Genomic DNA, 18216 nt, shown 5'->3' with positions numbered 1-18216 from the left:
CTTTCATACAGTAGGATCTCAGTCCTTTCACCATCTCAGTTATCATACTCTATGTCATCAGGTCTTAATTTGGGATCCATCGATAGATTTCAGGGAGTCTATGAACTGGAAAGTGAAAAATTACATATTTATGTTCATACAATTGGTTTCCTTTGTTATCCTGTATGTTTTGTTTTGTGCATTTAAAAACGTGATTATGAGAAGGGTTCCATAGGCTTCACAAGACTGCCAAAGAGATCCATGATACACAAAAAAGATGAATAACCCCTGCTCCAAATGCTGTCCATTTTGCCAGTCTCTTTTTTAAAACATGATACCCAGAACTGAGCATGGCATTCCAGACAGTGCTCCAGTACCTCAAAGCCAAATCAGATTTGTTTGAAGAATGACAACAAAGAAGGAAAGGGACATCTGGTTGGAATGTTGCCTTCCCTGACATCTACACAAGTTAACAAAGATGAAAGTCTGTGTCTTGTACAGATTGTGTGCACTTACAGGACCATTCAGGGCCACTGTCATATTTGCAGATGTCCCAGGGCCCATCTTTAAGTCTCCCCATCCAGTTTTCTATACATTGCTGTGTTCCCCCCAGGTATTTTTAGGGCACAATTATTACATCATTATTTACAGCCCTGATGAAATCTGAAAGAAATCAGGCTATAACAAAAAGAAATCAAACAGTGACTTATTTTAGCCCCTAATCCTACTTTCCATTCTTTGAGTGATTTGAAGGTTACTTATTGAGCACCTACCCCAAGCAGGGTCCTGCACCCGGTCTTGTGAGATGACTTTAAAGTCAGAGACCTGGGGTTCTAATTCTGACTGCTATTTCCTCTCATGTGACTTCAGGCACTGATACAGCACCTTCCTAGCCTCAGTCTCCTTATGGAAAATGAGGGGTTGAACCAAATGGTCTCTGAGTCTCCTTCTAGCTCTTCATCTATTGTCCTATGAATAAGTAAGCTATGGCCCCTGCCCTCCATGACATGATATTTTTGTAGGGGGAAGGTATGGTTAGAGATACCTATAATAATGACAACAAAAAAAATTGGAGATCCCTAATTTCATGAGTGTGAGTGTGTCTCCTGTGGACAGTTTGCACCCCTTCGCCTCTCTATGCTCTTAGGAAATGATCTTTGTGAGTTGCTGTAGCAAGAAAAAAATATCCATCATTCAATGCCCAGGTCTCTGGGAATCAATCTGTCTATGCTTAGCGAGCTGGCCCTTGGATTGTAGATACGCAGTCTGTTCTTGGGCACAAACCCAACTCCTTTCAAGCTTGGTAGGAGCTACTGGGTTTGTTCTCCACTGGCACAGCCCTTAAGATCCCAGGGTCACCTCCATTCCTAAGAGCAGAGTGGTAGCAGGAGTCTAATGAAGGGAATATATATATATATATATATGAGAGGTTGCAGGGTGTCATATAAAATGGAATGCGGGAAGGCAGGAAGACCTGAGTTCAAATACTCCCTCATACACTTAGTAGCTGTATGACCCAGGGTAAGTCACCGCTACTCTCCATCTCAAATAATAATAGTACCCACCTTTCAGGTCTTTTGTAAGGATTAAACAAGGTAATACATAAAGAATTTTGCAAACAGAAAAGTGATATATAAAGGCTAGCTATTATTATTGTCAGATGCCATAATAAGGTAATACCACTGATGTGACATTTTCAGGTTTACAAAGCAATTTCTTCACAACAACCCCGGGAGGCTGGTAACACAAGTATCTTCCACATGAGAAACATGTTGATCAGAGAGGTGAAGTAACTCGCCCACAGTCACAAAGTTCGTAAAGGTAGAAGTCAGGATACAGGAACAAGGTTGAATCCAGAGGGGAAATTTCAGTGCTCTGACATTTCAGTTCATGATTTGATATGTTAACAAGTTCAGTTGACACCTAAAAGCTGGTGAACTGAGCTGAGTCAGGAGTGGCAAAGAAACAACTTCAGACAAGAAGAGGAATGGGATCCAATCCCACATGGCTTGACACATTAACAAGGTCTGTTGACACCCAAAAGCCAGAGAACTGAGCTGGGGCAGGAGAATGTAAAGAAACAACCCCAGATAAGAAAAGGAATAGGATCCAGTCCCACATAGAGATTTTCTCATGTCATTCACGTCCCAGAGCTGTTGGGTTGGCCCCTTTTCTGCCTCATCAGCTCCTTTATGGAGGGTGTGATAAAGAATGTCCTATTGGATTTGAACCCTGAGTGAGAAGGCAGAGACCTGGGTTTTTGACTGAAATGGGAAGAATCTGAGTGGTTAGAGGAGACAGAGGGGCAGCTGGGGCCAGGAAAAGTATGCTCAGCAGCACCCACAAGAGCAAGGATCCAGGGTTTATTTGAGCCTATTTCTGTCTCCATAGCATCTACCCCCTCCATAGGAAGCCCTCAAGCTCAGCTGGTATGTTCATACCTAGACTTGGTTAATCTTCCCCCAAAAAAAGTTCAGAACTGCCCTGAATGCAACAGAATGTTCACTCTGGTCAGGAGGGGGACTGGATTGCATCCTTTCTTTGTCATTGATAAATGGAAATAATTACTAACTTGTGAAGGGCAGAGCAGTACAGCTGAAAGAATACCAGGGGATCTGAATTGTCCCCCTTGGCTCTAGTGCTTACTCTGAGTGTGACCTTAGGAGAGCCACTTCATTTCTCCATGCAGCAGCGCCTTATCTGTCAAACAAGAATAATGTCTCCTCACTTCTCTAACCACCAGGCAGGCAGGGTTGGAAGATATCAGGTCTGTTTTCCAGGGGATTCCCTATTCAGATATGGGCTGGATAAGATATCCTTGGAGGTTCCTTCCACCTCAGTTTCTGTGACTAATCAAGTGAGAAAATCAATGTGAAATGTAGAGAGTTAAAACACCTGCAAGTGAGACAGATTCAGAGTGAGAGGATCCTTGAGGATCCCATCTCAGTCACTTACTGTCTACATGACCTTGAGCAAGACACTCATTCTCTGTAGACCTCAGTTTCCATACCTGTAAAAGAAATGGGTTGAATTTGCATGACCTCTAAGGTCCCTCCCATCTCTAAATCTGTGATGTTATGATTTTCATCTCTGATCTAGGCTTTGATTGGTGATAGAGAGACTGTATCTGAGACTGTATAGCTCAGAAGGTCAGTTGTGGTAGGAATAGAAATTGGTTCTTGGGATGTTTATATGACAAGGAGTCCTGTAGCTCTGGAGGAGTGGACATGTATTTCTGAAAATTGTGGTTACTTCAGTTCTGTAGTCTAGTGTATAGTTTTAACTCATGAGTTCTTAACCTGGGATCCATGTATAGATTTCAGTGGCAGGCCATGTCTGTGAACTTGCATATTATTTTCACTAGTCTAATGGATGTTTAACATTTCCTTCTATCATGAATGCAGGCAACAAACTGTTCTCCCAGGAAGGGCTCCATGGGCTTCACCAGGTTGCTAAAGTCGTCCATGACCCTCCTGTCAAAGATTAAGAACCCCTGTTCTAGCTTGAGAGTGGTAGGAAGGAGAATATGTATAGAACCAATGGCCTTTTCTACCTCCCACCAGGGTTCTAGGGCCCTGGTGCAAAAAAAGACTAGGGACATAGACACAGGCAGGCAAAAGAGGCACTGTCATATCCCCAGCTCCCAGCAGTGGGAAAATGGCCAGGTTTCCTCCCTGAAGAAAATGGGACTGGCTCTGTAAGACACCCATATATCTGCAGGGGGCAGACTTAATAGGCAAGGCAAGCATTCGCTGTGGAGGACTAAACAGGGAAGTAGGACATAGTAAGCGACATCTTCTTAGGTTTGTCCACTCTTTTTTTTTTTTTTTTAACAAATGCACATTTTTTTTGCCACCAGAAAATTCCTCTCTCCATGGCAGATAAGTATTTATTTTGTCATAAGTGAAGTGGGCATGTGATAGAAAGCTCAAAGCCTCCAGTGAATGGAGGATGCAACTTCCAATTTTTGTCTAGGGAACACCCAAGCCTTGTCCCAGCTCTGGCAATGAATGCTCTGAACACAAGCAGCCCAAACCCAAAACAACCCAATCTGGTGACCCTGGTTGTCTAAGACCTTTTATTGCTCTGTGAAAAGAGTGCTGAAAACATAGCCTACAAGCCACAAAAATGTCCCTGACTCCTCCTCCTGTCCCGACCACCAGTACCACCCCTTGTTCCCATAATGACCTACAGTAGACCTTGGCATGACCAAAAACTTGGGATACATACAAATATGATGACCTTCCCCAAGAGTTTGGGTAAATCCCTTGCTTCTTACATAATCCAATACAATTTAATAAACTTTCATAGGAGCCAACAATATGAAAGGCACTGTACTAGACTCTAGGGAAACAAAAACAAGACAAAAACAAGCCAGTCCTTGCCGTCAGATTTAACTCAGATAAATTGTTGTGAGCCTGGACAAATCACTTCACCTCTTCACCTCTTTGAACCTCAGTTTCTTCATCTATTAATTGGAGATAAAAATAACACCTCCTTCACATTTGAGAATCAAATGAAGTAATGGTTGTAAAGCTCCTTGTATACCTTAAAGCAATATTCAAATAAAAACTGTTATTATTAGAAGTAAATAAGTTAAAAATATAAAATAAAAAAGTATGCAAATCAAAAATAAACTAAATAAAACTAAAAAAGAACTATATACAGGAAAATTTAGAGGAGTTCTTAACCTGGGTCTATGAACTTTTTTATAATTGTATTTCAATATAATTGATTATCCTTTTGATCCATATCAAAATACATGGATATCCTGAGAAGATATACATAGGCTTATCAAGGAGGTCCAAACATACACACACACACACACACACACACACACAAAATGCAACTATTAAAAATGCTGGTCTAGAGGAAGTTCAGTGGATAGAGAGCTAGACTTAAAGTCAAGAAGACCTGAGTTTGAATTCACCTCAGACACTAGCTGTGTGACTCTGGGCAAGTATTTAACCTCCCTCTGATTCAGTTTCCTCACCTGTAAAATGGGAATAATTACAGCATGGGGTTGTGAAGATGAAAAGAAAATGAAATAATATTTTCAAAGTGCTTTGCTAGCCTTAAAGCACTCTATAAATGTTAGCTGTTATTATTATCAAAGAGATCAAGATGGATTTCTATATAGGAGATGGCGTGTAAACTAAGCCTTGAAGGAAGTAGGAACTGGAGGTGAGGAAGACGTTCTTCCTAGAGAGGGAATAAAGTCTGCAGAGGCATCAAGGGGAAACATGAACTGGGGAGTTTGGGGAAGAGCAAGGACATACTAGAAAAGGGCAAAGATACAGGTCAACTCCCAGGCTACTGGGACGACGTTCTTTGGAGGAGATGAATCGTGCTGATCTATCCATGATAACCTCCTGTCTTTGTTCCCTCCCAGGTGCACAGAGTGATGTCCATGTTGTTCTACGCTCTGATCACAGCTTTTTTGATCGGCATACAGGCAACATCCCAGACGGAAGACAATGGTACAACAGGGCACTCCATCCCCCAACCCCACCGGACTAAGCCCCAACATGACCCAGACACAGCTCACCACACAACCCGCAGCGGCCCAGCTGGGACAGTAGATAGCAAGGCAGCCGGGCAGACTCTTAACGTCACTGTGGACCCCAAGATTTTTAAAAAGAGGCGGTTGCGTTCACCCCGGGTGCTGTTTAGCACTCAGCCCCCACCCGTCATTGCGGATGCTCAGGACTTGGACTTTGCTGATGACTCTGCCCCCCTCAACCGGACTCACCGGGGCAAGCGGTCAGCCCACCCTGTCTTCCACCGGGGTGAGTTCTCGGTGTGCGACAGCGTTAGCGTGTGGGTTGGGGACAAGAACACCGCGACTGACATCAAGGGCAAGGAGGTGACGGTGCTCGCGGAGGTCAACATCAATAACAACGTCTTCAAACAGTATTTTTTTGAGACAAAGTGCAGGGACCCCAAACCCGTTTCCAGCGGGTGTCGAGGCATTGACTCCAAGCACTGGAACTCCTACTGTACCACCACGCACACCTTTGTCAAGGCCCTGACCATGGAGGGCAAGCAGGCGGCTTGGCGTTTCATCCGGATCGACACTGCCTGTGTGTGTGTTCTCAGCAGGAAGACTGGGAGACCCTGATGTGGCTGGAGCGAGCCCTTGGTCCCCTGCCCTCCAACACTCTCCTAGGCCCCTCCCTACCTCAGCCTGTAAATTATTTTAAATTATAAGAATTGCATGGTGTATTTATAGTTTATACAGTTAAATAAACATTATTTATTAAACTTTTTGGAAACATCCTGTGCTTCAGTTACTTCATCACCTTGCTGTAACCAACTCTCAGTGTTCTTGAGGTGGATTGTCAATGACAGTGATTTCTGGTTTTCTGTTTTCTAATCCTTAATTCATATCTCCTAAGAATTCACTCCAGTCCCCTTTCTCCCCATTAGCCATTATGGGAATACAAAATAACTTTAGATATCAGCCTGAGAAAATTTTAATTAGGAAGAGAAATTATTCTTTCATGTGATTTCATGTAAAAATCAAATAGCCTGAGGTTTTTGGATTCTCATCTATACAAAGCCACTAGATGGATAACTGATATTACTGTAGTATGTCTGAATGTCTGTGTAGCATACAGGAGGATGACGCTCTCCTAGGTACTATGGAGCCAGTTGATAGGTCATGAAAAGAGAGGTTTCTGTCCCTGAGAATCACAGAATTAAAAATGAAAGGGACCATGGAGATCAACCGGGCCACTGATAACAAACTGAAATTGAAATGGGGTCCACTTATGTTGGCATCTTATTGACTTAGAAAACAACATCTTAACATTATGTTCTATCGTATTTTTATTTACTTTGTTAATTATTTCCCAGTTACATTTTAATCTGGTTTGGGCTGAAGTTGGGGAGGGTTCAACTCCTCTAATCTAGATCAACTCCTTCATTTTGCAGACAAGGAAACTGAAGCCTCAGTAGGTTAAATGAATTTCCCAGGTTCTCTGTTACACACACACACACACACACACACACACACACACACACACACACACACACCTTAATAAATGAGAGATGTAGGATTTAAACCCACATTTTCTAATTCCAAATCCAACCCTCCTTCCACTATTCCACACTTTCAAAGAATGTACAACCTACTTAAGAGAGAGAAATTTAGGTGGCAACTGAAGGGAGAGGAAAGAGAGGAAAAGAAAGAAGAAAGAGGGTGAAAGAAAACAGAATTCATTTTTTGCTGAAAATCTGCCCAGATATGTAACCATCCTCCATCAGATTAGACCTGTCACATTAGATAATTGTAATAATACAGCTTTTAGGTATAGGGTTTTCAGGTTTGGAAAGTGCCATGCATAAACTATCTCAGTTAAAGTTGCCTTCATTACTATGACTTGTCCTTGCTTGTCCTCTAGTGACATTATTTCAGGCTCAACAAAAACTTTTTGACCTTAAAAAGTCTTCCCACCAAGAAGATTCACCCCTCTCCAAAAGTCCATATGTCCACTTGCCACCAACAGTAATAACACAGGTCTTTTGGAGAAAATCAGTTTATGGGCATATGAGAAGATTCTTGAGTTAGGTTCTCCCATTCAGCAGAGATCATAAGTTTCCAAAGATGGCAGCAGGCTTTGCTTCTGTCAAGAAGCAGCAGGAGGAAATAAGCAAGAGAAGAGGAAATAAACAAAAAGAGAAGAAAAAAATAATAAGTCTCTTCCCAGACAGCATGAGGGTCTCTTCTGCTCTTTTGTTCCCCCAATAAATTCAAAGTTTTTATCCCCTTCTCATTTTTTTCAGATCAAACTAATCCCGTACATGTGTAACGCATAACAGATGAGCAAAATGTTTTTATATTCGTGATCTCATTTTACAGACTCAGAAAAGATCTGCAGTTTCATAAACTTAACTCCTTCCATGAATATCCAGCCCATCAATAAGGTAAGAGACAAGCCCCATGGAGTTGTCTGAGGCACATAAATATTAAAGTGACTTACCCAGAGTTACATAGCTAGTAGCTGAGTAGAACTGGAACTCCGAATCCAGCACTGGCTATTGTTCCACCATTATATCTCTTTTATTTTTTTTCCACAATCTAGTGAGGTAGCAGGGGCAGATATTCCTATCCCCATTTTCCAAGTAAGAAATTCAAGGATTAGGAAGTCTAAGCAACTTTTTTGTTCTGAGTAACACAAGTAGTAACTAACTCCCTTGCTTAGGTGAGGGGAAAGTCATGGCAGATCATTAAAAAAAAGTACAATGTGAGGCATTGATTTTTAAAGATGATTTTGTTCTCTTTTCATTTTAAAAAATAAAATGGAAGAGATAAGAGTCAGGGCAAGAATTTAGAGCTCCTAAGTCTTTATCTGGGGGTCCTCCCACTAGGCTACAGTGCCTGTAGCAGCAGAATGAGCATTGTAGGGAAACTGAACTCACAGAGCATGAGAGTTTAGTGGCTTGAACACTGGACTTGGACTCAAGAAGACCTGCATTTGAATCCTATCAGAGATACTAACTGCATGACCCTATCATTTAAACCTCTCTCAATCTCAGTTTCCTCATCTGTAAAATGAGAGAGTTGGATCAGAAGATCCCTGAAGTTCTTTTCAGATTTGGGACTATAATCAGATGAGAGAGTTTATGTCTATGACTCCAAGACTGAAAACTAGCTAGGCAGGATCTTTTCCCTCAGGCTGCGTTCTCCCTAGGTGCCTTGCATTTCTCCTAAAACCACTTTTACAGCCCCAGAATTGACTGACATTTCACATTTTGATCCTTTCATCCCCCACTCCCACCCCAGGTGAAATTTCTTTCCCAGTTTTTTTCCCCTATGAAAATTGGCCAAAGTCTTCCCAAGAAAAATATGCATTGAGTAGTTAATGTTTTCTGCAACTTTCTCCTTCCCTACCCCCATGACTAAACTGGGGAGATGAGATACAGGGAGCTTGGTCTGAGAGACATGATGAAATGTGCCCTGTTTTTTCTATCAAAGTTACTCCAACCAGAATAAAGATTTATGGGAAAGAAATCCCAAGAACATTCTGTGCTAAGATACTATTTGAGATAGGGACCATGGAGAGGGAGAAAGAGCTCCATCCACCAAGATCTCACTTCCTCTTCTCTTGCTGCTTGTAAAAAGCAACTGGGATTCTCAGCATCAAGGGATCTGACCTTCCCAGCTTTAGCTGCTGGGGCCTCTTTCCTGTGCAGTATTGACGTGCCCTAACAAATCCTAGAGAAGGTTAAAGGGGCCCCGGGAGAAATCCTATTCAGGAAGCTCCTGGCTCAGACAGGTTTCCCTTACAAGTTGTCACACCACCACACACTGCACTGGAAGGATATGTTCTGCCCACAAGGCAATTAGGACTTTTGAAAAAAAAAGTTTCCAAAGATGTTTTTTAAAAAATTAAAACTAGGCAATTCCAGAAAACACCTGGAATGAAAGTTTAGAAAAGAATTTACCTGAGCCTACTGACTTCCCTAGGAGTTGGTTGATAGGAAAGAGGCTATTAGCATCAGGGCGTACACAACGGCTCTCGTTCCAGCATCACCAGGTGTGAGAGGATCTCAGCAACATCTGGTCCCTGACTCTCCCCACTCCCCCACTTTTCTCAAAAGCAAAATTTGCCCTGAGTTGAAATGTGGAGTCCCAGAGTGGGAGCAAATGTTTTCACACAGCACAGAAGGATATCAGTTTGGCTGTACCCCATTTGGAGGAATCCAAGAACAATGCTAGTCTGGTGGTTTCAGCTGCCTGGTCTCTTGCTCCCACACACTGGAGGGAGCTCTGGTTGATAGACGTACCCCAGGCTGCCTCCAGGGACACAGAGGCTAGCAATGTGCAGGCTCCAACTCACGTTGGAAAACACCCCAAAACTTCACATCACTTTGTGCAGAACAACAGTTGCACAACCAAAGGCATTTTTCCAACACGTGTCCACTGGGTCCTTTCTGTCTAGTTTCTCCTGAAACTGAAAGTTTAAGGCCCTCTCTTCCTCTTCTTCCATCTTCCCTCAACAGCATCCCCCACAATGCCCAAATAAATGTGTGCAGACCCCTTCTCATCCTCCCAAAAGATACAATCCTTTCCTTTTTCGGCTTCAGGCAAAACTCTCGGTTCCCAGAAATGAGATGAATATGCTGCCTGACTCTGGCTAATATCCCATACTTGTCCTTCTGACCCCTCCTCTGCTAGAGGACCAGACCCAGATGAAATCTGCTTCTCCTAAAAGCAGAAGACCTATAATGTGGATACAGATTTTCAGCAGGGACCAAACAGCTAATTAACCCTGCTTAAACATAAGGTCATTAGTCAATGATGAAGAAGAATGTCTTCCTGACTCCAAGGCCAGGGCTCCATTCCCAGGGGAGGAGAAGCCTGGGCTGCTCCCACAAGCCTCTGCTGAGGTGCCCCATCTTTCTCGGCACCTCAAGCATGCTTCTTGAATCCAGTCATATGGCTCTCATGAGGCAGATGACTGAGAAAAGTCTGTTTTCAGTTTGCGTGCATCGCCTGCAGGGGAGCTGCACCATGTTTCTTTCCTGATGTGTTTACTCCCTGGCCACTTGGCAGATTTATAAACCACTTGCTTTGAGAGTTTCCACGTGTCCAACACGCGGAATTTGTTTTACTCTAATATGCTCCTGTCCAATTCTGACAAGCCCTCAACTTCCTAAAGTTCACCTGGGTTCATTGGAACAGTTTTTAGGGTAGCTCTCTTTCCCTTGACAAGTATTCAGAAGCAAAATGCACAGACCTGCTCATACCAGCCAATTCTCCTCATCAGGCAGAATTTGCCTTCATTCCCCACCCTCTTCCCAACCCCCAAGACAAGAGACAGGTGAACCAAGATAGAAATATCTTAAGAATACACACTATCCTTATGTTTTGCTGGGTTTGCCACAGGGCCTCTCACAGAGCTTTGGGCAAGTCAATTGACCTCTTTGGGACTTACTTTTCACTCCTGTCAAATGACAGGGGCTGGCCTTGATGACCTCAAAGGGCCCTTCTAGGGATCTTATTGTTATTATATACAAAAGGCAATCAGTACAGCTGTGGTATAATACAAAAGAGTACTTCATTTGGGGTCAAAACCCCTGGCTTCAACTCCCAACTCTGACATTTACTAGCACCAGGTTGTTGTTCAGTCATTTCAGTCCATGTCTGACTCTTCATGACCCATTTAGGGTTTTCTTGGCACAGATACTGGAATGGTTTGCCATTTTCTTCTCCAGCTCATTTTACAGAGGACAAACTGAGACAAACAAGGTTAAGTGACTTGCCCAGGGTCACACAGCTAGTAAGTAGCCATAGGCATCTTCTTTTGGGTCTTTGAACCTCAGTTTCCTCATCTGTTCATTGGAAACAACACTACTGCAAAAAGGCAACATGGAGAGACTGATATACTTAGAGTCAGGAAAATCTGGGTTCATATTTTACCTCAGACATTTCCTGTGATCTAAGTCCCTTCATCTCTGTAATCCTCAGTTTCCTCTTCACACCAACTCACAGTGTTGTTGAGAGGCTTAAATAAGATAATGTACATAAAGTGCTTTACAAACGTTGAAGTATTATATCATTTATCACTAATAATAATGACAAAGATAATACTATTTAAATACCTGCTTGAAATAGAATTATCTTTATCACTAATAATAATGACAAAGATAATACTATTTAAATACCTGCTTGAAATAGATTTGTAGGAAAAGCATGATAGAAATATGTTATTAATATCATCTAGCATATTTGTTAATGCATTGAGAATAAACGAGAAGTAGGGAAGAGTCTATTTCCAATCTCCGTCTCTAGACCCTCCTCATAATGGGAAGCAGTGTGATACAGTGGATAGATTGGAAGACTTCAAGTCAGGGAAATCGGAGTTCAAATACCGTTTTATACACTTAATCGTTGTGATTGATCCTTAGCAAGTCATTAATTTCCTTCAGACTCAATTTCCTCATCTGTAAAATGAGAATAATAACACCTACATCATTGTGTTATGGTGAGGCTCAAATGAGACAAGATTTGACAAGTTCTTTGCAAACCCCAGAATTGTATAAATGATAACTATAGTTATTAGTGTCAGTACAGAGTATGCTAACAAGGATCGCTCATTGGAACATAGATCTGTAGACAGAGGGGACCTCAGTGACCATCTAATTCAAGCCTCTCATCTTGAAGTTGAGGAAACGGAGTTTGAGAGGGATTAAGTAACTTGGCCAGGGCCACAGAGCTAAGAAATATTTGGGGTAGGAGTAGAACCCAGGCCCTCTTGACTACAAGTAACTTCCCTAAGGTCACAGGAGCCCTAAGCATCAGGGAGTAGATTTGAACCTGGGTCCTCTGACTCTAGAGCTCATGTTCTTTCCAATATACTAGACGGTATCTCTGATAACTTGGTTCCACTGGATGGATAAAAAGCATCCCTTTGTCTTGGCTTAACTTGGAAACATTCGGTCCAAAACTTTGTAAATACCACTAACAATCAGGGTTAAGATCTCTCTTCAGTTTTAAACCGTATGTCACCTTCTACAGAATTAAGATGTATGGTATTTCCAGGCTGAACACTTTAACATGCTACCCAAAAATCCAACACCTACACTGGAAGAACAGTCCTCCAAAAGCATCAGCTCCATTCTCTCTGTACCCCAAAGGGATGGGAAAGAAAGCCCATCTGGGAGAAAACTCAATGTGGGGGAAAGGGCATGCTTTCTCTGTGGTCAGCTCTCCAGAGCTGAAACTTTGGGGCTGGGGATGGGCTCCTGTTCTTGGCTGGCATTGGCCATTCCTGCCAGGCACAGCCTCCAGAATAGCGGTGCCTTTCCCTTTATCTCGACCTTGCCATTCCTCTCACTTTGACAGAATGAAAGTGCAAACTTGTATACTGTCTCAAGATCACATTTGAGAATTGGAAACATGTGTCAGCCCTGGCACCTCCTCAAAGGGCTCTGGAACTCGGACTGGGCTGTCTTCTGATTGCAATACCCGCATCCAGCCAGGAAGCCCCTCCTGCTGGATCCAACCCACTCCACATTCTTTCAGCTACACCTTAGAGTTAACTCTTGCCAGAAGATTATTGAAGGCAAAAGCTTATTCTCCAGAGTCTGGAGACATTAATTATAATTCTCCAAGTGCTCAGCCAAGCTGCAGACTTTCCGTGCTGACAGGGAGCGTGGCTTGGTGAAAAGAGGTCTGAACCTGATATCTTGGGACCTGGCTGAAAATCATGGCTCTCATATATACTGGGCTGGGTGACCATGGGACATACCATTTTTTTTGTCTCTGGACCTCAGTTCCCTCATTTGCCAAAACGAGACAATATACTACTTATGGAGGAATTTAGAGTTGCAAAGAATCCTAAAGACCATGCAGTGAAATCTCATTTTACTGATGAGGAAAATGAGATCCAAAGAGGGACTAGTCTGATATCACACAGATGGTATGAGCCAGCACCCTCCACATCATCCATGAATGGTTTATCGTGAAAAAACCCTATATACAGTATTCTTTTACCAATGCAACATCTCTTGAATATGTCCCCTTCTCCCCTCTGATATGCTTGTCCTTCCTTAATGCCAACTATCACTGCCATCTTGAACAGTTGTCTGTGTTGTATATTTATATAGGTTGTCAGGGAGAGGAAGATCTGTTGGCTAGCATTAGACCCAAATAATTATATTTAGCAGCTAATTCTAAATTATCCACAGCAATGGGAGGAGACAATAATTGTGTGTGGATCTTTTCTTTTTCTTAAAAAGCTCAAAAAATTTTAGTTCTGCATCCTGGTGCAGGGCCTCATCACCTCATGTCTGTACTATTAAAATAGCCTACTGTGGCTCTGCAGGCCCCAAGTCTCTCCCCACTCCAGTACATCCTCCATTCAGCTGCCAGTGATTTAGACCATGTCCGACACTTTCCCCACCCCTCCACCTTTCCATTACCACCACCAATGAGTGCACGTACGACACACACACACACACACACACACACACACACAGACCTTAAACTCCAATGGCTCCCTATTTCCTCCAGGATCAAAAACAAAATACTCTTTGGCATTCAAAGCCCTTCATGCCTCAGCCCTGTCTTACTTTTCCATTCTTTTTATACCTTATTTATTTTTATTTTTTATTTTTTTTACTTTACCTTATTTTCTTTTTTTATTTATTATATTTTATTTTTACACCTTATTTATATTTACACCTTATTCCCCACCACATACTCTTCAATCCAGTGACATCTGACTTCCTGACTATGGAGTGAATCATCTCTGGGCATTTTCTCTGATTATCCTCCATTCCTAGAAAGTTCTCCCTCCTCATCTCTACCTCCTAGATTTCCCAGCTTCCTTCAAGACCCAACTAAAAGCCCATCTTCTACAGGAAGCCTTTCCCCATCCCTCTTAATTCCACTGCCTTCTCACTGTTATTTTCTGTTGTTCCTGTCTATACCTTGTTTGTACATATTAGCTTGCTTTTTGTCTCCCCCGTTAGACAGTGAGCGCCTTGAGGACAGGGATTGTCTTTTGATTCTTCTTGTACTCTCAGAGCTCAGCACAGTGCCTGGTACATAGGAGGAACTTAATAAATGCTTATTAACTGGCTGATATGTGTACCATAGGTGGTTATTAATGTCTGCTGATTGCTTGCTATATAGGAGATGGAGAAGAGAAAGAAAAACATAAGCTTTTCCCTACACCTGAAGGCCTTACAATCTAACAAGGGGAACAAAATACATAAGGATGAACAATTGTTCCAAACAGTAGCAGTCTGGTGTAGTGAAGAGTGTTCGATTTAGGATTATATTTTCATAGGTCTAGAACTGGAAGAAATCTCAGATCGGCTAGTCCAACTCCTTCATTTTACAAATGAAGAAACTGAGGCCAAAATAAATTTAAGTGATTTGTCCTCTAAGTTAGGAAGGAAACAAGTATATATTAAGCAATACTCCCATTGAAGAGGAAGTTCTGGGTTCAAATCATGCCTTAGACACTTTCTAAATCTATATGATCTTAGACAAGTCTACGTTTCCATTTTTTTATCTATAAAATGGGAGTAACACTAAGACCTGTTTCACAGGTCATGAGGATGAAATGAGAAAAAGCATGCAAAATGCTTTGGCAGCCTTCAGATGGTATGTAAATGACAACCATTGCTACTATAAAAGTAATGAGTCATGCCCTAGTGGTCATAACAGAATTCAGCCCTCCAAATGAGTGTGTGTGTATCTCACAGTACCCTCTTCAGGGGGGGTCATGAAGTAAACACTTTATAAGTCTTAAATCAGTAGGTAAATAACTTATTATTACTTCCCTCCCAAAAAAAAAATCTTTAGTAATTAGCATTTCAACTTACTTTTGTTATAAAATTTGTATTTGACAGGATACCCACACTTGTCTTGATCATTTAGGCCTTTAACTGGGCTCTTGCCTGATGTGATTCTCTGTCCTCTGGAGGAAATGGTAAAAATGTCATCAAGAGACAGTCTAATGGGAGGGGTAGAGTCTATTGAAATAACCAGTTTCTTCCATTTTCATCCATCTGATCTATGTTAGCTGAGCAAAGTCTATTCAGCTAGTAGAGACAAAGATTGGTGACTTGGATGTGAGCTAAGCAATATCTGGAGAACTCATAGACCCTATTTGGGGTTTTTCACTCTCCATATGAACTTGGACAAATCCATTCCAATCCAACGAGCATCTCTTCCAACAATCCCCTGTTGTTTACAAGGTTCTGAAGATACAGAGACAAAATGGAAAACTGTCCCTATCCTCATGGTACTTGCATTCTATGTGGGAAATATAATATGTGCTCACTAGAGGAAACAGATTCATTTCCACTTCTGAAAGATCAGAAAGGCCCTCAAAGCCCTGACCTCTTTCTATGTTACAGTGATCCTTAAGCTGTGTCCAATAAAACCAGGGGCAGCTAGGCAGTATAGAGGAGAGAATGCAAGGCCTGGAGTCAGGAAAACCTGAGTTAAAATCTGACCTTGGACACTTAGTAGCTGTCACTCTGGACAAGTCGCTTAACCCTGTTTACTTCAGTTTCCTCGTCTATAAAATGAGCTAGAAAAGAAAATGGAAAACTACTCCAGTATCTTGGCCAAGAAAACCTTAAAAAGGTGTCACAAAGAATTGGACACAACTGAAAACAACTAAACAACTAATGCTTACTCTAACTGGGACAGCCTATCCAAGACCCAAAAAGCTTTTCCTAAGCACTTATCCTTGATCTGAAAATGGGCAGTTGCTGCAGTGGCGAATGAGAGGTTTTGAAATTAAGTGCGTAAAACTGGCAGCCTTCACCAACCGCCAAGAGTTTGTCTTCATTCCTTTTTAAGCAGATGGCTTCCAACAGCCAGGCCATGTCAGGAGTGTTCTGAAACATTTTGAAAAACCCAAACTGGGGCTCTCCAGTGCCCATATGTGGTGTTTCCACCACTTCATTCGGGCTCGGCAGGCACTATAGGGTTTATTTACAGTTTGTACTATTTGAAGAATGTGACTTTAAAAGAAAAAAAATCCATCTCCATTCCTTTGCTCTTTAGCTGGCTAAGTTCTGGGGCTAAAAGAGTTGTTGTCATAATTACCATCTCTCTTTCATCCATCAAACAAAAAATATTGGTCTATTTTGGGAAGAAGATTATGAAAACCATGAAAAATGAGACTTACCATTGCTCCAGGGGGAACTTTGCTAGAAAACTGTTGCTAAGAACTCAAACCACTTAATATCAGAACTGATGGACAACTAGCTCCCCCTCAATGAATAAGCCCAAATCAACTCTTTTGTCTTTGTCTGTGTAAGGTCAAATATACAGATAATGGAGTGAACTGCTTGCATTTGCACCCATAAATTTGGTGCCCCATAAACTTAGTCCTGAGTCAGGGCATGGACATTTATTTCTGGAAAATACATATCACTGGGCAATTTGAACTTTTTGGAGTTCGCCCTATAATTCAACACTGGATAAGCACCAAGAGGCCAAAGTGTATGTATGTCTGCCGCTAAGTCAGGTGTATTCTATTTTTCTTGTATCTGTTGTTGCCTTTCAAGGTAGGAATGACCTCAACTACATATATTGGCCCAGGAACTCAGCATAGGACAAGATCTCCAGCTGGGAAAGATTTCCCAGTCTCTGATGATTTTCTTTTCCTTTCTTCTGGACTTAACTTGCATTTAAATTTCCCCCCACCTCCCTTTCTTTTCTGATTTTTCAACCTGAACTCCAAGATGACTTACCTGTGTATCTCCTGCTGGACATGACCACTTCTAAACTTAACATTCACACCAGTATTAAGATTCATAGCCCTGCTAAGTGATGATAAAGCTGAGGTCTATGAGCAAGAGGGCTCAACACACATCAAAGGGCTTTGATGACTTGTGGTAACAGAAAGCAAAGCTCTAGTCAATGAGAGATTTATTGTAAAGACCTTTAATCACCGCCTTATTGGCCTGTGGTTTGTGTGTATTTGGTGAGTCAAAAAGAGAAAGTCATCTCCGATGGCTTGTGGACTGAATGAAGCTTTGTCCAAAAAAAAGCAATAAAAATATAATTAATACAGAACACACACATCCAGAATGGAGAGAGTATAAGCATAAAAGGGAGGGTGGGGAGAACCTATAGGGCTCTTCAAATCTACATCCTGAATACACAATGAACTGAGAAGACTCAGACTGTCAGCATATGGAGGCCATCTGGGACATCTTAGGACCTCTAGTCCCAACTCAGGATGGTAAACATCAGAATTCTGCTTTCTCTTAACCAATACAAGTGCTCATTTCAAGTATTTAGAAGAGTGGTAAAAGCAGCATTATTTCCTTGAAACAATAATAACAACAATAGCTTTTATTTATTGTTGCTGTTCAGTCATTTTTCAGTCATATCTGACTCTCCATGACCCCATTTGAGGTTTTCTTAGTGAAGATAGTGAAGTGATTTTGCTGTTTCCTTCTCCAGCCCATTTTATAGATTAGGAAACTGAGGCAAACAAGGCTAAGTGACTTGCCAAGGGTCATCCAGAGAGTAAGTGTCTGAGGCCAGATTTGAACCCAGGAAGATAAATCTTCCTGACTCCATGCCTGCATTCTATCCACTGCACCACCTTACAACTCAGCTTCCATTTACATAGCACTTGCAAGATATAAAGCACTTTCCATGCATTAACTTATTTCAGAGGCTTATGGCATCACATTTCTAAAAATGAAAGGGGCTTCAGAGTCCATCTAGATCAACACCTTCATTTT

At 41.8% G+C, this 18216-nt stretch overlaps 1 protein-coding gene across 1 annotated transcript in view; it reads left to right on the top strand.

Annotated features, from left to right (window-relative positions):
- The window catches only part of NGF (nerve growth factor), an 84571-nt gene extending 78328 nt beyond the window's left edge, over window positions 1-6243 (top strand). Inside the window, exon 3 of the mRNA XM_072644449.1 lies at window positions 5372-6243. Coding sequence (XP_072500550.1) covers window positions 5384-6100 — 717 coding nt within the window. The 5' untranslated portion in view covers window positions 5372-5383 and the 3' untranslated portion in view covers window positions 6101-6243. The remainder of the gene's footprint in view (window positions 1-5371) is intronic.
- Window positions 6244-18216: the final 11973 nt, after the last annotated feature.

The sequence above is a fragment of the Notamacropus eugenii genome, chromosome 2 (genome assembly GCF_028372415.1).
Source record: "Notamacropus eugenii isolate mMacEug1 chromosome 2, mMacEug1.pri_v2, whole genome shotgun sequence".
In the NCBI taxonomy this organism is placed as follows: Eukaryota; Metazoa; Chordata; class Mammalia; order Diprotodontia; family Macropodidae; genus Notamacropus; species Notamacropus eugenii.
The sequence above is the reverse complement of the archived record's forward strand: the minus strand, read 5'-3'. Positions and strand labels throughout refer to the sequence as shown.